Source organism: Carassius gibelio, chromosome A13 (genome assembly GCF_023724105.1).
Source record: "Carassius gibelio isolate Cgi1373 ecotype wild population from Czech Republic chromosome A13, carGib1.2-hapl.c, whole genome shotgun sequence".
NCBI classification, from domain to species: domain Eukaryota; kingdom Metazoa; phylum Chordata; class Actinopteri; order Cypriniformes; family Cyprinidae; genus Carassius; species Carassius gibelio.
This window is the reverse complement of record NC_068383.1, coordinates 19693570-19717054: the sequence shown is the minus strand read 5'-3', so window position 1 is coordinate 19717054 and position 23485 is coordinate 19693570. Positions and strand designations below refer to the sequence as shown.

General features: G+C 37.2%; 1 protein-coding gene across 2 annotated transcripts; it reads right to left on the bottom strand.

Annotated features, from left to right (window-relative positions):
- Nucleotides 1-11313: 11313 nt before the first annotated feature.
- LOC128026429 (BAG family molecular chaperone regulator 5-like) lies at nt 11314-22625 on the bottom strand. Of its 2 annotated transcripts, none has more exons than XM_052613573.1 (5): nt 22488-22625; nt 15857-16130; nt 15334-15762; nt 14610-14833; nt 11314-12699 (listed from the first exon to the last, which is right to left on the bottom strand). In XM_052613573.1, exons 1-5 carry the CDS (start codon nt 22508-22510, stop codon nt 12174-12176), a joined length of 1476 nt encoding a protein of 491 aa, XP_052469533.1. In that variant the 5' UTR covers nt 22511-22625; the 3' UTR covers nt 11314-12173. The 2 variants fall into 2 exon arrangements, with proteins under 2 accessions (XP_052469533.1, XP_052469532.1); XM_052613572.1 differs by lacking the exon at nt 22488-22625 and adding an exon at nt 20389-20677.
- Nucleotides 22626-23485: the final 860 nt, after the last annotated feature.

Genomic DNA, 23485 nt, shown 5'->3' with positions numbered 1-23485 from the left:
CCTATTTCGGTTTAATCAGTTTAAGACAAATTATTCTTCTCATAAAATAATTTCTTGTTTTTGTTTCCTGTCTTATTCTCTTAATATATTCTGGTGTTTTACATTAAGATGTTCTTACAGTGCTCAATCAAGCCTTTATTTAATATTTTCCCTACCAGTTTATGAGGCTATAGGTTTTCTGTCTGTGGAGTCTTTGATTCAGTTTTATTATTTGTTCAGTGCCATTTTTACATTTCTAATTGTTTTATGCAAAGGCAAGGCCACAACAATATACAGAGATCAGATTTGCCCATAATTCAGATTTGTTGTCTGCCCTGAGAATGTCACATTCACTCCAGATCTGTGCCTCAGATGCTCCTCAAGTGCTCTCTTTAGCTCATAATAATTGAAAGGATGCATTTTGGATCCAATAGTTCACAATTTATATTTCTCCCTCTTCTGATTCAGAGATTGAGAAATCTGTGTCAATTCCAGTAGTATTTCATATACTGCTAGGACAGGGAGGGAGGATGAACATTCATTATGTCAATGAAAGGTCAGTCAGTTTGTCTCCGCACTCCCACTGACCCACATTTTGATCTCTGATTTTCTGATCATATTTCATGTTCAAATAGCAAGAGCTAATGAAACTGCAATCAGATATTTGGTTTTATGCAATTCCTGTTCACACACAAGATTCTTGGTTGATATACAGTCATGGACAAAAATGTTGGCACCCTTGGTAAATATAATCAAAGAAGGCTGTGAAAATTAATCTGCATTGTTAATCCTTTTGATCTTTTATTAAAATAATTTTAAAAAGTCTAACCTTTCATTGGATAATAATAATTTAAAATGGGGAGAAATTTCATTATGAAATAAATGTTTTTCTCTAATACACATTGGCAACAATTAACGGCCCCCTTTAATTCAACACTTTTTGAAACCTTCATTTGACAGTTAGAAAGATTCAAACATGGCCCATTATAAGATTTCTTACAGAGTCAGTCACTTTTCCTTTTTTTCAATCTGTTGGTATTTGATCGAATCCATGATGTCATGTATCTAAATAAGATGTCCAGGACCTGCAGCAGAAATATAGGCACACAACATCAAAAATACAACAGTATATTTTATTGTACACATGGGGTACTTTTTATGTCTGTGTTCACCATATCCTTCATGAGTGATTGCTGCTTAAAAGCTAATTTTTTAGTTTCATCTGACCATAGATTGGAGTTTGTTTTTGGATGAGCTAAGATAATTTTTCTTGAAACCCTCCCAAACAACATGTGGTGATGTAGGTGCTGTTTTTTTAAGGTTTTCTAAACATGAGACTCAACTATTTACTGCAGTTCTCCAGCTGTGGTCCTTTCCCCACTTAAACTCTCCTTCTCACATGCATTAGGACAATATAGACACACGTCCTCTTTCAGGCTGTTTCGTAACATTTTATGTTGATTGGAAATCCTTAATTATTGTCCTGATGGTGGAAATGGGAGTTTTCACTGCTCTAGCTCTTTTCTTAAAGCCACTTCACTCATTTGTGAAGCTCAGTTATCTTTTACTACACATCAGGAATATATACTTTGGTTTTTCTCTTTGTGATTGATGATTAAGGGCATTTGAGCTTTGTTTTCCCTCCTATTTATATTTCTGTGAAACAGGAAGTCATGGCTGGATAATTTCATGTTCATAATCATCCTGGAGTCCGCAAAATTGTGAATATGACTGGGAATATACTTCAGAAATATTTTACTCAAAATAATTTCTAGGGGTGCCAATAATTGTGTCCAACTTTTATTTGAGAAAAACATTTATTCCAGAATGATATTTCCCCCCATTTTAAATTCTTAATATCCAATGGAAGTTAAGATTTTTGTGATTTTCTTTTAAATAAAAGATCAAAAAGATTAACAATGCAGATTAATTTGCACAGCCTCCTTTGATCATATTTACCAAGGGTGCCAATATTTTTGCCCATGACTGTATATACACATATCCTGTTAACTGAAATCTGAAATGAAATATAATTATTTAACAAAAAACTTTAATTTAATATAAGATAAAAAGAAAAATGTGTACTGTAAGTTAAAGCACTAAACTTAAAAATAAAGCCAGTCACAGTCTTTTAAATGAAATGTTCCCTCCCGGTGGAGTCACCTGCCCAACTCAATCCGAGCAGCTGAGCCCTGTGTTTTCTTTTTATTTATTATATCATTTTAAAAACCTTGCTACGTGTACTGCGTTTAAGCTAACTGAGACTTGTTAGCACTTGTATGTCATTGCTCTTTTGTTGATTTTGATGGCTTCCATTGTGCTTATTTGTAAGTCGCCTTGGATAAAAGCATCTGCTAAATGACTGAATGTAACAGTAAACCCACTACTGGCTGTGTTTTGTGGTTGTTTTATATATAGGTCAGAGTATAGAATCAAATAAGTCTCTTCCTGTCAGTCTCTTCCTGTCTGTGCGGGTTTCACTTTGGTACAGTGGAGCAGTTTTAATTCCCTGTTTAGCTCTTCAGTTTTAACCTGAAGTGTTTAGTCATGCTCATGAGTCTATGAACCATATTGATTTAAAATAAATGTTGTTGTTGTTTTTTTTTAACAAAGGCACATTCATCAAACCCGTTAACATATGCTGATGACTAAGTACCTCTTTTCAGACTGCAGCATGTGACTAGACTGGATCTGTTTTACCATCTACTAACAGGCTATTCGGTAAAAAAGTAAAGCCGGTACAGATAGCATACTTTCACACTTCCTGTGTTCATTGTCGTTCAGTGCGCATGCGTTTGAGCACACAAGATAAGATACTTAAATGTGAGCAAATAACAAGTTTTGTGACATAATGTGACCTCATTTAATGTTTAAGATATGATCTCAGTTGAAAGTGAGTTGTTCATTTTGAGGGGACAAAAAGCACAAGCACACCACACTCACAATGTATACATTTTATAAGGCTGCTGCATTGTAAATGAGATATGCAATAAACACGTGCTTTCATTTTGCTAGAGCAGAATGATGCATGATGGGAGGCGTGTGCAGAGGCGCACGTATACGTGTTCCTCCTGGCCAAAGTACATGATAGCAGAAAAACCTGCTATTCCTGTCAGTATACTGTAGTATGTAAACCGTGAACATTATCTAACTGTCCAACAAATAATTGAATGGATCTGTTGAAATGGGATCAAGACCATACTGAAATATGCATCTTAAACTTGTAACACTTGCTCCACAGCTGCATATGAGATATGACCTTGGTTTATATTTAATAAGATTACAATTATGCTTATAGAAAGAGTGCTCATGCTTGCCAAAAGTTGTGGTAACATTGTTTATTAATTTTGTGCCATTTGATCCAATCATGTAGGTTATGGTGACCTTGAGTTTGTGGATGAATGTCACAGTGTCCGCAGGCAGGAATAGGGGAGGTGGCTGTATTTGAATAAAGGGTCATATTTCACTCATGGGTTGACTCATGGGTTAGTGGTTAATATATCAGATTCATACTGCTGTGCCATTTAACGACACATTTCCTCCTGTCGACAGAAATGACTGGCTACGCGTTTTGGCCCTGTCTGTACATACTTGGGTTTATACAGAAAATATCCAGTTGTAAAGAAACCTTTTATGGAAATCGAAAGTAGGTTCAAGTTGCTCTTCAGTGAAGTTAAAGCAACCAAACTAAACTAACTAAAGGATTTAAACGACTGACATTTTTCATAAATGATTAATTATTTTGTCTCTCGTTAGTGTAAAATGCATTGTTTACATGAGCAAGGTGGAGTTATAATATCATTAATACAGAAACTGGTTCTAATACCCTTGTAAAACTTTTCATTTTCATGGACTGTGACAAACATCACTTCATGACCAAATATTTGATCAAAATGTCTCTAGAGGCATAGTAGTACACTAATGCACAAAAACAAAGAAATTAGTTTACCATCCAAAAGTAAATGTAAATTGGAAATATATCCGAGTTGATTTTGGTAAATAAGGATATATATTTCATTTGTTGGATGAGTAAACTTGTTTTAAAACAAGCTGCGTTTCTGTTGCTATGAATATGTTTTTAAGTTGTGGTTTGTTGTTTGCTGCTCTTGAGCTGATGATGACTAATAAGAAACATTGCAAAACAGATTTCCTATAGAGCTTGTTTGTCCTGAATCACTCAGTGGCCTGGTTTGCTGTGTTGTGTGCCCTGTGTAGTGTTCTGATGTTTGTTTTAATCATGTTTTCTATGCTGAACTGAATTAAACATCAGGGTGTGCCACATTCCACTCTCAAGTGGAACATTCAGAGTTCAGACAGGCCTCCCCCTGCTCAACTTGCATCTGTACACGTACACACTGGAAAATGTCCTCATGTTTTCAAGATGTGCGTGCTTGCTCGTGTTAGATGAGGCTGCTCTCTAATGGACAAATGAGGGAAATAAGCACATGGAAATAGATGTTTGAGAAACTGAAAGTTGAGGAAATATTTTTAGTTTTCTAATTTTGCATTTTAAATTGAAATAATTGTTTTTTTTCCAGTCCAGATGTAAACTTACAACTAATCATTAATTGTTTTATTATTTTTATTTTTAATGTTATTTATTCCTGTGATGGTAAAGCTGAATTTTCAGCATAATTAGACTCTTTAGTGTCTCATGAACCTTCAGAAATCTTTCTAATATGCTGATTTGAGCCTCAAGAAACATTTCTTATTATCAGTGTTGAAAAGTTTTACTGCAAATACTTGATTCTTATTGTCAGGATGCTTTGATGAATGGAAAGTTCAAAAGAACAGCATTTTAAAATATAAGTACTTTCATTTGTAACATTAGAAATGTCTTTACTGTCATGTTTGATCAATTTAATGCATCTTTACTGAATAAAAGTGTTTATTTCTTCTATTAAAAAAATAATAAACATATTTCCAGATCATAATCAATCTTTAATGAACATTTATTCCATATACTGTACATGATAAACAGCCCACGGCTTTCCAGCAGTACCTTTATCATGCTTTTCCTTCTGTTGAGTGTTGCAGGCCATGTGTTTAATGTGTGAATGCACTCAAAGACCTGTGGGTAATATCCAGCTGTTGTGTGGCTGCTGGCCAGACAGTCCTATTCAATGACAGATGTTCTTGTTTGACACTTCCTTAAATGACCTTTTAATAATTGTGTTTTGTGTGTTAGGGAACAAAACTGCTGTGTCCTGTGGTTCTCTAATGAACTTGGGTTCGGAGGGATTTCTCACAGAATAAGCAGCGGTCTGTGAATGTCAGGCTAAAGCTGATGTTCAGCTTGTCATAATATATGTTTGCTGTATTCCAGAAGCATTGGTTTAGCATACAGGGTCAAATTTGACTTGCATTCAGTTAGTGTATAAGGAACCTTTCAAAACATGCATTTTTAGAGAAACCCTTGACAAATCCCAGATCCACTAAGGATGTGGGTAGAGACAACTTTCATCTACTCTCATCTACAGTTATGCCTGTCATTTTCCAAATACCCTGCAGAATCTGTATGTTTGTATTTTAAAACAATGCGAGAGCTCATTCATTTTTAACTGCCCAGATGAGTTATATAACACAGTATTTATTGTCAGTGTATTAGACCACTTCACTCACCATTAGACCTCAAAAGAGCTCAAGAGCAGGCCAATAAGAAACCATTTCAGATTTTGTTCAGTTTAATGCTACACAGCACACATAAGCTCTTAATGATCTTTATAGGAGAGAACATGTGGGCATGTGTAAGTGTGATCTGAATCAAATGGGACTAGTGTTACATAACATGTTTACAATGGCCCTCGCGTGTGCACGTTCAGATCACATGGATTCTGTTAGAGTTGTCTAAGTGGGGGTTGGGTTTGAGCACACATAACCCTGAAGGGTTAAACTGCGCCAGTCAACACGCATGATGAATAGCTCAATGTTTTAAGTTATGTCTGTTAAATCAATAAGATTAATGACTATTCAACTTGTGCAACTGATCCGTGAAAACAGATCCATTAACAGATGATAGGCAAGAGAAATAAATTACTGTTCAGTTACTGTACTGCACATAATTAAGGCATTGAGTCTCCTCTTAGCCAGTTGGTCAGTGGATTTAGAACCAAGGGGTTGTACTTTAATCACCTTTACTTAAACAGACTATTTATCCATTTAGCATTTGCCTCCAGATGCTGACATTTGGAGAGTGTGCTGTTAGACAGAATTACTGATCACAAGTCATGATGCCATCTGGCGGTCACTGTAAATACAAACAAGATTCATTTCTATGTAGTATAATAGTAGGATACAGTAATATGCAGCAGCAGTATGTGCCTGTGTGCTTTATTACAAAACTTTAATGAGGTCCCTGCTATATAACATTTTAATTAATCCAATTCTTATATAAATTTAAATGAGTAAAAAGGGGGGCGTAAAAGCATTTATAATATTACAAAACGTGACACTAAAGACTGGAGTAATTATTCTGAAAATACAGCTTTGCCATCACAGGAATATATAATAAAAAAATGTAATAACATTTCACAATATTAGTTTTAACTGCATTTTTTTATTATTATTAAATCAGTGCAGCCTTGGTGAGCTCAAGAGACTTCTCTCAAAAAATCTTACCACGACCACAAACGTATGAACAGCAGACATGTACATTAAATGAAAAATGAAATTCAGCGTGTTTTGGTTTGTCTTTCTTTTGCTTTAATGACGGCAACATTTAAGCATCAGCTGAACTTTTCTTCATTTCCTGATGTTCAGTGCAGAATCAGTGTTTTGGACACGACAGTGCTTGTGTTTGTGTGTATTTCTGCATCTGTCACTCTTCCCCAGGGACCGTGATGTCCTTGCTGTCATGGGGTCATGAGCATGTGTTGACTGTTCTCTTCTGTCCCTCGTATGCTGTATGTCGGTCGAATCGGAAGCAGACAGATGCATTTTCTACTCCAGGGCAATTAACATCAAGTTCTGATATTTGTATTAGGTTATCAATTACATTTACTTGAAATTAAGACAGCTGACAGATATGTGATTGTTGAATCACAGCTCCGTGAGTTTAGGCAGATATATTTAGCTAACGAAGTGTGCCGTGGTATTTTCTGTGCTCCTTATCTCAGGCAAACCCCATTCCTTTTTTAAACACCTATTTTGTGAGCACAGTGAGGGGTTGCCATGGAAACAGGTTGAAAGCTCCCAGGCCATAATTAATACCTTGCCACAAACATAAGTTATTTCCAGATCACCGTCTTTTATTTAAAAATCCAACCACTCTGCTGAACAAAGCATCCCCACAGCAGTTTGAACGTAATGTGCTCTTTTTTTTTAATCATAATCAGACAATATACTGTACACAGATATCATCGAACATCATAAATAGCAGACTAGCACATTTTGACAATCTCACAGATCACCACAAAAACACATTCGTCCAGACAGATGGTCAGATTAGGAAAACCAAAGCTTTTTTAGTTAAAGTGATTAAAAAGATAATAGAAGTTAAAAACAACTTTGGTATAAATAAAGATGGACATTCTTCATTACATTCTCAATCTTGCGAGCAGAGTAATGGGTTTTATGGTGTTTGTACCCTGTGTAATGTCAGTCATATCGCTACTAATAAAGACTGTAATTGCCATAAACAAAATCGAAAAAGACTGGTGCAATGCTCGCTCATTACATTAAAGCAGGACGAGAGCCTAAACTTGGAGTCAAATATCTGTTTTGAAAGCTCATCCTGTAATACAATCAAGGTAATATTAATTCACCACATTCAAGAGAATCTATAATATTCCTAGAGGACTCGTTGACCTATAAAGTGCCATAATCTGCTATCAAGCGCCATTCAACAGTAAGAATGGATTTGATTTGTGATTGTAGCCATGGAGATAGTTTTGCAGATATCAGGGTGACTCAGCTGTGACCGAGCAATCGTCAGACGGAGATCTGTGGAGAGATGAGGGAGTCTGGAGGGAGATTTACACTACACATAACACTGTAAAACTAAAAGAGAACTCTGTGCCATGTTTAATAGCCATATCAAACTAATCTAATGCTCCAGATGTGGTGTGGATCAGTCGAAAAACACAAAAGGAGCTGGTCATTTTCTGTCAGGTCGTGATATGTTAGGGTTAAATAACCCTACAACAGAACACAATGTAATATATTATTAAAAATAGGTAAAACACCTGTAAAACAGATCAATATGGACCAATTCAGTTATTACTATTTTTCGATATTTTCTTCAAAGTTTTGGGTGTGAAAACTACATTCAAATGTGGCTGCGACTAGACTGAGTGTGAAGCAAAAGCGAGTGAAAATAGTGTTAGATACAGTTTGCTCGAAGTATGAATAGCAACAAATAGTATCTCGTTTACACTAAGTTGTGAAGTTAGTCACAAGAAGGTTAAATGGACATAAAAATGCAAGGTAGAGAAGAACTACACATTAAATATGTAAGCAGTGCTGGGCATTACAACCTAAGTTATAGTTTGTAATAATAATAACCTTTGCAAACACTCCTTTAAACCTTTAAAATTAAAAGAATCTCCTAAATGATCATATTGAATGTAAACAGAAATTCAATTGTGATGGTTGACAGCATTTTGTGGCTGTGAAGAAGAAACGCACATGGCAACTGTTTAAACCTGTTTGTTGTTATTAGCTATTGTTGGGAGACTAGAAACGTTAACAGCTGGGAAATTTGAGTTATCCTGCGTCTACAGAAATCCAGTTTTTGAGACCAATTTTTTGGGGAGTCTACATTTGCATTTTTGAAGAGGCTGTGTTATGTTCATGGTTCGGCTTTGCATTTTGCCCAATTTTGTTTTCCTTCAAGCGGCTTTTGTAAATCAAGGATAAATCTTGTGTGTGAGCATCCCCTCATCGCTGCAAGTTCATCAAAATCTCTGGCGACCTCAAGGCAGAGAACTGCAGTGGAAAGACAACATGCAAATGAGATACATTCCTGTCATTTTCTAGCACAATCTATTGTGTATAATTAGCAGTTCCACTGCATTAACAAATAGCTACATCACACTGATCTAATGAAGAGAGTCAATGCGCAAAATTGACCTGCAGTGTGTATGCAGCCTATGCATGTTCTGCAGGAAAAATCTGGTTACGCAGAACTGAGATCTCACATCTTTGCCATCTCTCTGTGGGTTTAGAAGAGCCAACACCTAGTAGTGCAAGACTGTTTTAAAGTGCTTCTGGAGTGTGTATTTCACCTTGACTGATGGAGGATCCTCCTCAGATGAACCGCCAGCTCTGCCCACCGCAGGGACTCTGCCAGACAATGACGGAGTCTGGATTCATCTGTTCTGACTACAACCTATTGCTTTTTCCTTTTTTCTGCAGCTCCTTTCTTTCCCGGGCACTACTTATGACTTCTAGCCCCTGTGTGTTTATTATAATTTTTTTTTAAAGCCCTTCGATAAGAGTGTCTGTGTTTAATCCAAGCACAATGTGATTTTTTTGATGATAACTGTGATGTTGCTTCAGGACTGCTGACAGTACATTTATCTGGACGTGCTCTTATGTGGAGCAGGACAGAGGGTAGTGTCCACAGAGTAAGTGGGACACGACTGAAACAGATCTCGGATAACAGAGTCAACGATCTTGTTCAGAACAAACCATTGTAACCTAAAGAGAGCTCAAATGAGCAGAGAGAGAATCAACAGCGCAGTATTATACAGATCACACGATATATTATTTCCCAAAATGAGGCTCATCGTTTAGCATACAGGAGGTGGGGAAAGTGTACAACCAGCACCTGGCCTCAGTGATCAATATTTAATCAGTGGAACTGGATATTCCTGCTGTTTTAACCACAGACAAACTACTCCTACAACCTTTTCTCAACAGTCTCTAAAGGGTTTTAATAGACTATTTCACACTGCAAGCTCAAGTGCCCAATTCATTTTTCAAATCCAGCATGATTTTTTTTTAGAAAATTTGTTTACATGACTTAATTGAATGTAGTTTATATCATACACTGCTCTAAACAGGCAATGCACAAAAGTTGAATTAAAAAACACTGATTCATTCAAGAATTAAAAAGGGATGATCTTTAGAAGGGAGTAATTGAATCTTTCACTCTAGCAATTCATTCTGAAACGACTGACCCTGACATGTTTAAAGCTTACATAATAAAATGTAACAATATTTTTATTGTATTTAATTAGAATATTTAACTTATATTGTCACATTTCTTTTATCATTACTTGTTATAGATCAATATATACTATATATGCCTGCTGGGAATCCCTAATGTTACTTCCATAAGTCTACAAACAATTAGATAATCAATGCATAATACCCATCAAAATATTTCAAATATTTTAGACAATCAAAAATAAAATAAATAAATACATTGAATTACAACATTAGTTTTGAAGCAAAAACGTATTTGAATATCAGGTGGTGGATATTTCTTTGCATATATATATATATATATATATATATATATATATATATATATATATATTGAAGTAATGAAATATGTTTCAAGAAAAAAGCATATCCCATCCATTAACCATATAGTTCACAGTAGCAAGTTATCATTCAAATTAATTCCTCTATGGAGAAAATGAATATGATTTTTTTACATCCAGAACTCCACTGTTGCATTTATTATCATACATTGGCCATTGGCTATTCTGCTCTTTAGATAACTATTCATTATCAGCCAATAAAACCTCCACAGTAGTGCCGAATTATAGTTACAGTTCAAACAAAGCCACAGTGTTTGAGAGTAAACAGTGAAGAAACAGAATAAGTAAATATACTTTTGCATCTTTATGTGTACTATTTTATAGAGTGTAATTCATACCAGTGTCTGATTCAAACCAAGGGTAAATCCAATGTGCAAATATGATGAAAACACTTTTGTTCACAACAAAAGTCACTTGTGGGACTCATTTTGTCTAATTTATTCCCACATATGAAAGTGAACCAAATATAAACGTCATGCGGTCATCCCAAAACCCCCAGATCTATCATGTGTAACACACAGACACATATTGGGTCACATTGCTCTGTGTGAAGGTAGTGAATGAATGGGTCTGCTCAAATGAAAATGTACTTTGCCCCGGTCTACTTTGATCAGTCTCACCACCAAAATAGCATGCACCACTTTTTCTTTTTTTTTTTCTTTTTTATGATCACAGACACACACTCTTTCAGTCTCTGCTCGATTCCCTAGTTGCCTGCACAGGCACCTTTGCCTAACAGCAAAAAAAAAAAAAAAAAAAAAAAATTGCAGAAGACAAGAAACTAGTTTCTATTTTTTGTCCTCCATATTGATAGTAAACAGAAATGTCCCCAAAGACAATATCCCATTGCAATTGTGGTCACAAGTCCTCTATGAAATCTGACAAAACCGCAGGAAGGGTTAGAAATCTGATTGATTTTTGTACAGTGTAAACAATGTCAACTTGGTGACACTAACGGTGCAGAAATGACACTTCACCTTTAAACTGATTATTCCCTCTCGTCTGTTGTAAGATAACATTTTCTTAACATAAACTGGGACATATATGAAGAAGGTGCCAGAAAATGATCAAATATTGTTCCACTGGGCCAGTTGTTGTTTATATTCGGCTAATAATTGTATCGAGGAGAGCTCAGGCTCTGACAGTGCCACTTAGAGAAGAGATTAAACTTATGACACAGCTTGAAATGCCTTTTCCATTATGTGTGACTAACAGGAAATGGCCCATTGCTCAACTGTTGTGGTCATAACGGGATCATCCGCGCCTATACTTGCCTTAACTGGATAGGAATGAAGGGGTGATGTACACACACCATGACAAAGCCTGAAATGTGCTCCACAGAGGCATGTTGGGAAAAGCAAGAAACAGATTTTGGCAGCAGACACCAATCACACAAGCACAGACTCAACTAAAAAGATCGTCAGGGGTCATTGTCCTGAAAACAAATGATTCATGTGGATTAGAAACAGCATTTCCTTCTTGCAGAAGAAAGGCAGTTTTCAGGGACCAGTCATGGGCCAATAAAAGCAGCAGGTGCAGTGCATCATGGGTAACAGTCTAACTGCCCACAGCAATACACAAAGTCTTTTATAGACAAATTAAGGATTCCGCCTGTGGACTGTATCCTCAGCACGACCGTGTCCTCACATGTTGCACAAGAGGCAAAAAAGCTTTTCCTTATTCTCAGTCTCTTTTATTGGCCTCTCAGTACTCCCACTCATCTGTCTTCATATCCAGGTAATTAAGGATATTCTGGGCGTATTTAACAGCTTGCTTACGGGCAATTTTGGTCCCCTGGTCGCCCTGAGGGTCCACAGCATCAAGAGCCAGTAGTTGTTTGGTCAGTAGCTCTTCCAATACCATGTAGCTCTTGTCTGCCCTCTTGCCGTCAAAGCCCAAAACCTGAGCCTGCAGGTCGCACAGGCTGGCTAAGACACGCCACACAGACGCATGAGACGGGGGCTCGTCTGCTCCAGGGTTACGCCGTCCGAGGGCTTCCCAGAGGTCTAGGAAGGTGATGAGAGCCTGAACTTCCAGCACGGCCCTGCGCCGTGCCTCCCGAATGCAGGGATTTCGCCCCGTGTCCACCTGATCCAGGTGCATGAGGAGAGCTTGCAGCTCCGTCCCCTGTCCTGAAGCACCGTACCGGAGCACCTCCTCCCGTAGCTCCGAGACACGGCCCCTGATCGCCTCAATTTCACGGATCGAGTCATTCTGCGCTAGATCATACCTGGAGGTACAATGAATTCAGTAATATAGGTTAAAAATACAAAAAGTGACGAATAACCCATTACAAATAGCTCTTGATCATACAAGTGATATGTAAAAAAAAAAAAAAAAAAAAAAAAAAAAATAATAATAATAATAAATAAATATATATATATATATATATATATATAGAAAAATAAATAAATATATTAAAATATATATATAAAAATCAAAACAATTTTTATATTGTAAAACAAATGTTACAAAAGATTTCTATTTTAAATAAATGCTTTTCATGTTAACTTTCGTGAATCCTGTTTCTAACATTCATAGCAAAAATTATTTGATGCAATCTTTCTTAATCATTGATGTTCAAGAAACATCTTCATTATGTCGCAATAAACTTGCAGCTTAATATTTTTTGTGTAAACAATGATACCCCAGACTTTTGAACGATAATGCATGTAAAATTGTAATACTTTTAATAAATAGAAATTAATATTTTCTCGTTTCTAGACTTCTGAAGGATCACTGAAGACTTGGGTTATGATGCTCAAAATTCAGCTTTGCATCACAGAAATAAAAGGACATTTAAAAAAATATTAAATTAGAAAACTTAAATTGCAATAATATTTCACCATATTACAGTTTTTACAAATCAAATAAATACCGCCTTAGTAAGTGAATTAATTTCCGAAAAAAAAAAAAAAAATGAATTATTCAAAACTTTTGTATATGTACAATTATATCTTTTAAAGGTCCTATGACATAAAAATTTCACTTTCTGAGGTTTTTTAACACTATGAATCGGTGTACATTGAGATTTTGCTATCTTTCTCTGCCTTTGAGAAAATGGAAGCTCAAACGGGCTGATCTTGAATCTCCTCGTTGTGACGTTGTAACGAGAATTGTTACCTCCCAGGTGTTTCAAACAAACTTTCATGATATGGATTCGACAGCACTGGCACAAACAGTGAGTAACAGTGTTCATTAATGCCTGATCTGTGATCAGTGATTTCTGATGTGTAGCTAATCATTCAAGTTCACCCAGACTTTCTTTCTAAATCGTTTAATACTGTTTATGCATCAGTGAATCAAGACGGTGACTAAACAATCAACTTCACGTTGTTTCTCTTAGTAGCATGAAACAAATCTGTTATTTAAATTGTGATTTGACTTCAGAGAGCGATCAAAGAAGGCTCGCTTTTTTCCGGAGCTGTTACACATCGCGAGTATATCTGCACACTTGCCCAAACTGCCGTTACAATGAATGACGCTGTTATGCTGCACAACAGAGCTTTTACTGTATTCATGTGTTTGCTGTTAGCTGTGGTGAAAGCATTTTGTGAGATAACATGTTGCAATAATGACGAGATCACTGAATCCACGTGATAAACAGACTCTGTCTACTCAATGCTCATCACTGCAGCCTTTCATGTGATGGGAAAAGATCGAAAAAATAATTATATAATCAACACTTCCACGATTCGTTAATCTCGACAGCTGTAATAGGAATATATATATATATATATATATATATATATATATATTTGAGAGGGGTTTCACATGTAATAAGCATTTCGGATGGAAAGATGTCAGCCAATCACAACAGTTGTGGTTTACTCAGAGTCTCACAGCAGACACGCCCCTTCAAACAGAGCATTCAAGCCAGAGGGCTAATGTCAGGATATAAAAATGCTTTTTATTTCTAAATTTTAAATGTAAAAATCATACTAACAATATAAATACACCTAAGGAAACATTAAAAAGCATTTAAAGAAAAGGAAATAATCCATGTCATGGGACCTTTAACAAGAAAAATAAAATTTGAATTTATATTTTAAAATTGCAAACTTTAAACACAAAAAATTGCATTTCACTGGATAACTACATATTGTAGTGATGTGTGTGGGTGTGTGTATTTGGTGTCACCTGCGTGTTTCTTCTCCTTCTCCCTCCAGGTCAAGATGTTTTAGCAGACCATTGATCTCCTCCACCACTTGTTTTCTGTAGTTCCTCACTGCAGCATCACTAGACACATCCAGGGCGTCCAGTTCAACCAACAGCTCAGTAAGGATCCTCGCCAGGTGGGCACAGCTATCACGCCCGCTCAGACCCATCAGCAGAGCCACCTCCTGACACCGGGCTCCACTCACCTACACAACAGGAGTTTTCTTTAATTTACTGCCAACACGGTTTAAGATGTTTCATAGATGAAATCAGACAATTCTTTCAGAAATTAGTAAAGAAGTCTTTTATGCTCACCAAGTCTCGATTACATTAAAAATACAGTAAAATTGAGAAGAATTATTACCATTTAAAATAACTGAATACATTTAAAAATGTAATGTATTCCTGTGAAGGTAAAGCTGAATTTTCAGCAGCATTACTCCAGTCTTATATGTCTTCAGATCTTACTCACCCCAGACGTTTGAACAGTAGTATTTTATTTTATTTTTATTAGATTTTATTTTCTTAACTTATGTTAACACTTATAACATTGAATAGCCATTTTCTACTCTCTCTCTGACTGTTAAAATTAGGTGCTGTACCATCACATCAAATAAGTAACAGTGATTTGCTGGTAATGATGCAGGTTTGTGACTTCTCATAATATATATATATATATATATATATTTTTTGCAATAGCACGCACCTGGGCCATGACTTGATTAATACGCTGCACAGCCTCGTGTGTGTCATCTGACAATGGCAGCGCCAATGTATGAGTGCGTACACGACCCTCCAGTATTTCCTGTACTGCACAGACCCTTGTCAATGCTCTGTAACGGGCCTTTCGGAGAGGAACGCTCCCTCCCGTCTTAACCTGAGCCAGCCGCATGGCCACGTCCTGCACAGCCTCCACCAGCTCCTCACTGATCTCAAAGGCATCTTGAGCCTGGCCCTGTCGGAACGGCCCTACGACCCCTTCATTCAGCAAGCACTGCGCCTCCTGGGTCAGTTCCTCAATGGCCAGCCGGGACGGATGCGTGGCATTACCCTCCAGGTAGCGAAGCAGACCCTCCACCTCTCCTGCCGCACACTTCCGAGCCTGCTGAAGCTCCGGCCGGCCCTCCGTCTCCACCTGGGTTGGGAAACAGTCGTGGTTAAGAAGAATGAACTAAGTGTGACTTCCCTTGAAGCAAAAGGTTGGTTTGGAGTTGATGGCGGGTCCCGACCTGATCGACCTCCAGCAGCAATCGGGTCAGCTCTCGCTCCAGTCGTTTGTACTCTCTGTCGCTCTGCAGGCCGCTGTAAGAGCACACCTGTGGGCCCAGGGTGGCAATCTCCCTTTGCACCTCGTCTAGCCGTAACAGGGCTGGGTGCTGCCCGGGGTAGGGGCCCTGGGGACGTGAATAACCTGGGAAGGGTCCTGGCATCTGCTGAGTTTGTGGCTGTTGACTGCCATGACCCATTGTCCTCTTCCCACCATCAAAGGGTTTCCTAAACAGGCTGAAAGAGAAAGAGAGGTGAGCTAGTCAGGATGTGGAAATAGTGAGAGGAAGATGTTGGGACATGGTGTCAATACACTGGATGAAAAGTCAAATAGAAGGTTTTATTTTTATGGGTAAACATTTATGGGTAGCTTATATGGAATACTTTGCAGTTAAGATCAATTAATGCAGAATAAAATGATGAATTACCGAACCCAAAAGTTTACATAGAAAAAAAAAAATACAATAAATGAAGGAATAAATAAATATAATTATCACAGGCACATAGTGACCTCAAAATGAATTTGGAGATGTTGTTAAGATGATATTTTGAAGAATGTGGATAACTAGAGCCCCTTATGGCAAATAAAAGTTATTTAGCAACTAATCAATGACTAAATTAGTTGACAACTATTTTAATAATCGATTTTAATAGATTAAATCGATTAGTTGTTTCAGCCCTAGTCAGAAAGCTCTTGAATTTTATCAAAATTATTTAATTTGTGTTCTGAAGACGAACAAAGGTCTTATGGGTTTGGAAAGACATGAGTGTGAGTATTAATGACAGAATTTTCAGTTTTGGGAGAACTATTTATTTAAATTAACCACATTCTTCAAAATATCTAAGCAAGTAAGTCATACAGGTTGGGAATGACATGAGGGTGAGTAAATAATGACAATTTTCATTTTTGGGTGAAATATCCATTTAAGAAAAAATTTAATGCATGAATTTCATTGCATCAAATAAAAATAAAACACTGAACCAAAAGACATCAGAAAAACATACGGTGACAAACAAAGGTTTCTTTTTTCAAATTACTTTAGTGTGTAATTTTTAGTGGATGCCTAACCCAGGTAAACATCCATGATGAAAAATACAGGAGAGGTTTTGTATACAGCGGTGATGAATAATGTTTATTCAGCCAGATGCGTCCAATACACCCATCATTAACAAAACAGTAACCGAATTATGCATGCCAGAGCAGGAAATGGGAACTGTCTGAATGCATGACATGATCACTAAAACAAACCTCCATTTATTAGGGTGGCAAACTTTGTGAACAAAAAGTTTCTGAAAATCAGAAGGTTCTTATAACTTATTACTTAATCTGTCCATCTGAAATGCAACCATCCATTGGTCCATGCGTACCAACTCTGGCTTTCTGTAATGAATCCATTCATCTGATTTTGACAACAACAGTCAGGTTATGAGTGACAACCCAACTTACTGGAGGGTCTAGGAAAATGTACTTCATACCTGCCAGAGTCATAACACCATGGGTCCAACTCATTTCCACAAAAAGATAGTAATCGTGGCTAGCACACGTTATAAAAAAGTGCATCAACCCAAATTCTCCAACAAACCCAAACTGCAGACTATGTTTAAAGAAATTCACTTAGTGTCCCTAAGTTCAGATGCCCTTCAAAAACACAGTCCATTCAGTGCGGTCTTACCTCTGCAGATTCAAGGTCCCAGACAATATTTTATTGGCAGCAGACTGCCCTGCTATTCCCCAGGGAAGAGTCTATGATGTCACAGATGGATCATATTCGTGGTCCTTAAAGAGACAGTGTCCTTTAGGGCTCACACCATAGGGCTCACCAAATAAATTTGATAACAGACATGGAAGAGATTGCAGAATGCTTTAAAACTATTTAGAACTTGCATTTAAACTAATGGTAAATGCATTCTGATACATGTAACTAAAAGATAATGGAGCAGGAAGTTAAAGATACAATAACAGCATGTGAGTAATTTATAATTATTGTACTATATAAAAATGCAGTTCTTTTGATCAACATTAGATGCACATTTCCCAAGGGAACAGCAGTGCCTGCAAGGTATTAAAAGAAGAGGGTTAAAGTATAGGTAAATGTACATTTTAGGCTTTGGATCTGCACCAGAGCCGCTTTGCTGTTGTCATTATTGTCATTATCTCGGTTTATGTCAACTGCACACATGAATCAACACAGTCAATGTGACATGTCTTTATGCAGTGGAGATGAAACCAATCTAATATGTAAATAAATGCAATCATGAAGACAAATTGCAATTTGAATCCAAACTGCAATGGCACCTTGAGTTACATTTATATTGATTTATATCAGTGTACATCAATGGGGGACGTAAACCTCAGCAGTACAATTTATACAATATTACAGCTGTACACACATTACAAACTGAGGCATAAGTCAAATTATTTTCTGTGGTAATCTAGAGTATGTCACATACATGCTGGTGAAAGAGATTAAACTGCATTTAATCCTGAACATAACTTTAATGCACACTACATTTACAACGGTGCCTCAGGATCTGTGATATTAAGCTTGTTCTATATAGCTTTTTTTTCCCTCCAAAAGTACGCCTTGGGTGCTTTATCCTTTTATATAACCAGGTAAACAGCCAGGACGTAGTCAAGAAAAAAACTCACGGCAGTATAAATAAATATGATTACAGTAGCCATATACAAGTAAAAATAAGCACCATACTTAGGCCAATCTCACAGAAAAGCATCATCTGCTCCAATCTAACAAAACCAGTTCCACATTACTGTCAAGTTAAAAAATATCAAAGACATACTCCTTGAACACTCCCAAGAAACCCCCAGGTTCAAGAGAACTTATGAACAGTTCATCTGGCTTGCAGAAGTCCTGGTTCTCACAGTTGAGCAAAACTGCAACGTTAATGTGACGTCATGCTGTGATCGTAGGAGGAGAGGGTCAGATAAAGAGGAGTCAGAATATCATCTGTCCAGATTCTCCACCTGCTACCCAGCTTCCGGTCGCCCCAACTCAATCCAGTAATTAAGCCACAGAAGATCTCTTATTATAGGTTGCAAGTTCTTGCAAGTAAATATGGGCACAAACACTTTGGACTATGAGGAGACATAGAGCCAACGTGCCATCCATCAATGGGAACTGCCATATAAATCACTGCTTCTCTCACCATTCATGGCATTGTGCCACATCAGAGTCAAATAATTCTCTTCTAAACCTCAAATTCACATGGCCTGGCTGGGACAATATTTATATGGATGGTCCCCACTTTTTGAGCCAAATGAGTAAGCACTATTTCCTAATTATTCTTTTTTTGCCTTCTGTATCCCCAATAACACTGTCAATAAGCCTCAAGAACCACTTCAAGGACTACAAAACAAACACCTTATGTCACTTACACACAACAATATTATCTTACCAACACATTATTTAACACCGATGGAAATCGGCTTGTGAAGGATAGACTCATCCTCCAGGATCATGTCATATTCACAACTTTCAAAACTGTTTTGTGAAGCTTTTGTCAACAAAAAGGTTGAAAGTTTGAGGTTGATAGGAAACTTAGTCAGCTGAACAATCTGTATGTTGTTAAGCAACTGTACTTCTATCCTTGTTTGCCTTATTTTAAAATAATAATAGAAGGAAAAAAGTCACAGTATCTCTGTACATGGAGGCTGAATCCAATGTCTCATCGTCATCATCAGTATAATCGTAAAGCAGGCCTAGTTTCATATTTTTTAAAGGATACTATTAAATTGACGGTTGCCAGAAATTCACAGCAGAAATATTGTCACAGCCATCAGGATAATGTATACATACTGATTTTCTCACGTGTTTTACCCATATTTTGACTTAATCATTGAGCTGTTTTAAAATTAAAGAAATGTCCATTAATTTAATGGACAATGTCCTGGTAGAACAAGACCGTTATCTTTATTAAACTAAAAATGAGCAAAGTTCTGCTCTATTACAGTTAATTCAAACTTCAGCATCAGCACTAACAGGGAAGGAGTCGAGATTCTGGAACGGTCCACAGCAGCTCTGATGCTGATGGCAGAGAAAACTGTCTTCTGGAGGATGAATGCAACACACGTCTCTTCATCATCATCATCATCATCATCATCTGTGCCTTCATGAAGAGTCTCACATCTGAACCCTGATAAACGAACAAGGAACATATAATGCCCCCCGAATGTTTTTTTCAGTGGCTGAACCTTAAATTACAACATTTGCTCGTCCCCCAGTACTGAATATGTGGCTACCTCCGTGACATTAACTAAATGTCACATAAAATCAATGAGGCAGACTTATAATATAACACAAACCTGAACATGCCTCACCAAGACAGATGCTTCCTGCAATCTGACAGCTCTGTGCCTGGATTAACATGAATGAAACCATCGTAGAAGGACATTTTTATTGCTTCTTAACACCAGCCAACCCTATCCGACACAATCTATCTCAGCACCTCCTCCTAAGATGCGCAGCACATTTCTCACCTTTTCAACGCGCCGAGGATGTTCGCGCACATGTCTGGCGGGCTCCGTTTCCATCAGACACGCTACTGAAATGTTTTGCGCGGTGCAACACTCCAGTAATGTCTGGATCGTGGACGTGCAGTGGCACTGACAGGGAGTGAGACTGGCGTTTAGAGCAGCAGCATCACATCGGTATGGACTGCATTCGTGCCCCTCCCCTTCCCTCCCACTATAAGCGCTAGTGATTCATCTCAGTGACTCTTTTGAATCAGTTCACTCAGTGACTCTTCATGCAGTGACATCGTTGCGTCGATAGGTGGCGACAAGTGAATGTGATTTTGTTATGATTGTGCCGCTTACTCATAGAAAACATCACCTGCAAGGCATACACACCTTGTTAATGAAAACTACCCGGACACACTGTAAACATTTCATACAAGAATTTTTAATTGTACAGACCTTGTTCTGTCTTTTTACTGTCTTTAGAAAATATTTGATGACGGTGTTTTGTTTTCATCTTCCCTCAATGTAATATAGGGTTATTAAAATCTTGCACTGCAGAGTTTAGCTCCAACCCTGAGTGGTTAAAAAGTTATTAACGTTTGAATGTTGAAATTTTGGACTGCTGGTGGCGCTATAGAGTTGGGCCTAGAGACCCCAAAGTTGGTCAGATCACTAATAATGACCATCTCTACAAGTGTGCCAAATTTAATCATTTTCCCATGTTCTCTTCATAGGGCTGCCATAGACTCCCATTGGAGAGGAAGAAAAAGTAGAATAATAATAATAAAGAAAACGTACAGATACAATAGGGGCTACAGCACTTTGGGCTTGGCCCCTAAATATGAAAATGTGTATTAGTAAAAATACCATTTTATGTAGATCCCCCAAAACTGACATCAATTGCTTCGACATACATCTGAATTCTGATTGGCCATTGCATTCATAAACTCAACAGAATCGTGTGGGATTGGTTATAATGCACAACGCCGTATAAAATGTGTAAATAGAAATGTGATGCAACATTAACAGATCCAAATTTATAGCTGTGCCATGGATTCAGTTGTCTTATAGAATTAAAAAGACTATTAAAATTTAATCATTATATTTATTGTACCAGAAATATATGAATCTCTATAATGACATATATTTATTCTAACTTCTTGAGCTCTTTAAAGGCAGGTAGATTCCGACTGGCTATCAGTGTTTTTTGTTTGTTTGTTTGTTTCTGTTCATCAGCCGAAAAAAAACCCTCAAAATATGATTTTAATAATATATTTCCTCTGTTATCCTTATAACGTGTGGACTTTATTGATATCGCTCTTAGTGTAAATGGGCTGTAAGAGTATAATGGTAGCATGTAAAGATATAGATATATAAAGATATGATACAGATAGGCCTATTAAAGATATACACACATAAGATATTTAAAGACATTTCCAGTCTGCTACGATGCTGGTAAATCTAACCATTTAAATATCAAGCTACAGTCAGTGCCTGAAGTTCAGAAAGCAGTCAAAAGGGAGAGACTTCGGTAAATGAACTATACCAATTAATTGTATGGAGGTTAACAAGAATGACTCGTTCACTTAAAAGACTCGTTCAAACACAGCGACTCGTTCACGCACGAAGTCCCACTCTGGGGAGACCATTCTTCACATCAGGAGGGATCCCTCACACTGTAAGGTTTTTAAAATGACCACATTTACCCGCTCAGTGAATAACCCCGTCTCTCCGGCACCCGGGGCGTGTGTTATCGGTGCAGCACGGGGTGCACTGCCTCACCTCTCTCCATCGTTTGGATAAACAAATAGAGGCGATTAAGTCAAAAGCGAACTCCCTTCCACAACACTAAGTGGTTTAATCTTTTCTGCGCGACGACGTCAACGAATCTGCTGTAAACGTAACATCAGAGCTGCGTGAAACCGTTCAAAACAACACAAACGACGTGAAATGATCCGCTTGCTCCTGCTGTCCCGTCCGTTTAAATCACGCAAACACACGGGTCATCTCTCGTTAAGAGCTCAGCAGTGCGAGGTGAGGGTGTGCGTGAATGAACAACATTGTTATACGAGTACTTTTCTTATTAAGCAGGAGTTATATCAGGCTGTCCATCCTACCTGCACATCCAGCGGACAGCCATCTGTGTGTTTTGTTTACAGATTAAAACAACGCCATTGTGTTTACACCATACACCCACCGGTTGTACCTATGGGTTGTACATGTCTAATGACGGAAACCAGCTGGCCAAGCGAAAACCACCGATGGGTTTGAATTCATTAAACACCAATAACACCTGTCCAAAAATGTAAGATGTTTGGTATCTCTGTGCAGCCTGAAGGATATTACATTACATTCAGTCATTTAGCAGACGCTTTTATCCAAAGCGACTTACAAAATGAGGACAATGGAAGCAATCAAAATCAACAAAAGAGCAATAGTGTTTACAAGTCTCAGTTAGCTTAAATGCACTACACGTAGCAAGGGCTTTTAAACAATATAATAAATAAAAATAAAACAGGTAGAATAGAAAAAGAACAGAGTGAGCTAGTGTTAGGTCTTTTTTTAATATATAATTTTATAATAAATGTAAAGAAAATAGAACCAAAAAGATTAGAAAGGTTGTAAGATTTTTAAATGTTTTTTTTTTAAGAAACCTCTTATGCTCACTAAGTCTTAATTTATTTGCCCAAAATACATTAAAGCAGCAATATTATTGCAATTTTACAAAGTATTTAATTTATTCCTGTGATGGCAAAGCTGTATTTTCAGCATCATTACCCCAGTCTTCAGTGTCACATGATCCCTCAGAAATCATTCTCATTTGATGATTTGCTGTGAGTATGATATATTGTTTTACAGTGATGATACGTCACAGTGATACATTGAAGGCATAGTCACAAAAACGTTTCGTAACTCATGGTATGTTTTGGTCGTCCAGTTTTATTAAATCACAAGTACATTTTGTTATCTAAATATAATTTACATAAAACTCAATGCACTCGTTACAGGACGCGATATGTTACGTTTATTATTATTATTATTTTCTCATTAAGCAATAATATATATCCGAGGTGAAGGACTTTTTTTTTAAATGTATTCACCATGTTAAAAAATT

Coding starts and splice junctions, on each gene's coding strand:
- LOC128026429 (XM_052613572.1), bottom strand. CDS start 20,420: ATGTGCGCGAACATCCTCGGCGCGTTGAAAAG. Junction 16,131..20,388: donor ATCCTCGGCGCGTTGAAAAG/GTGAGAAATGTG, acceptor TTTCTCTTTCAG/CCTGTTTAGGAAACCCTTTG. Junction 14,834..15,333: donor TTAATCAAGTCATGGCCCAG/GTGCGTGCTATT, acceptor CCTGTTGTGTAG/GTGAGTGGAGCCCGGTGTCA.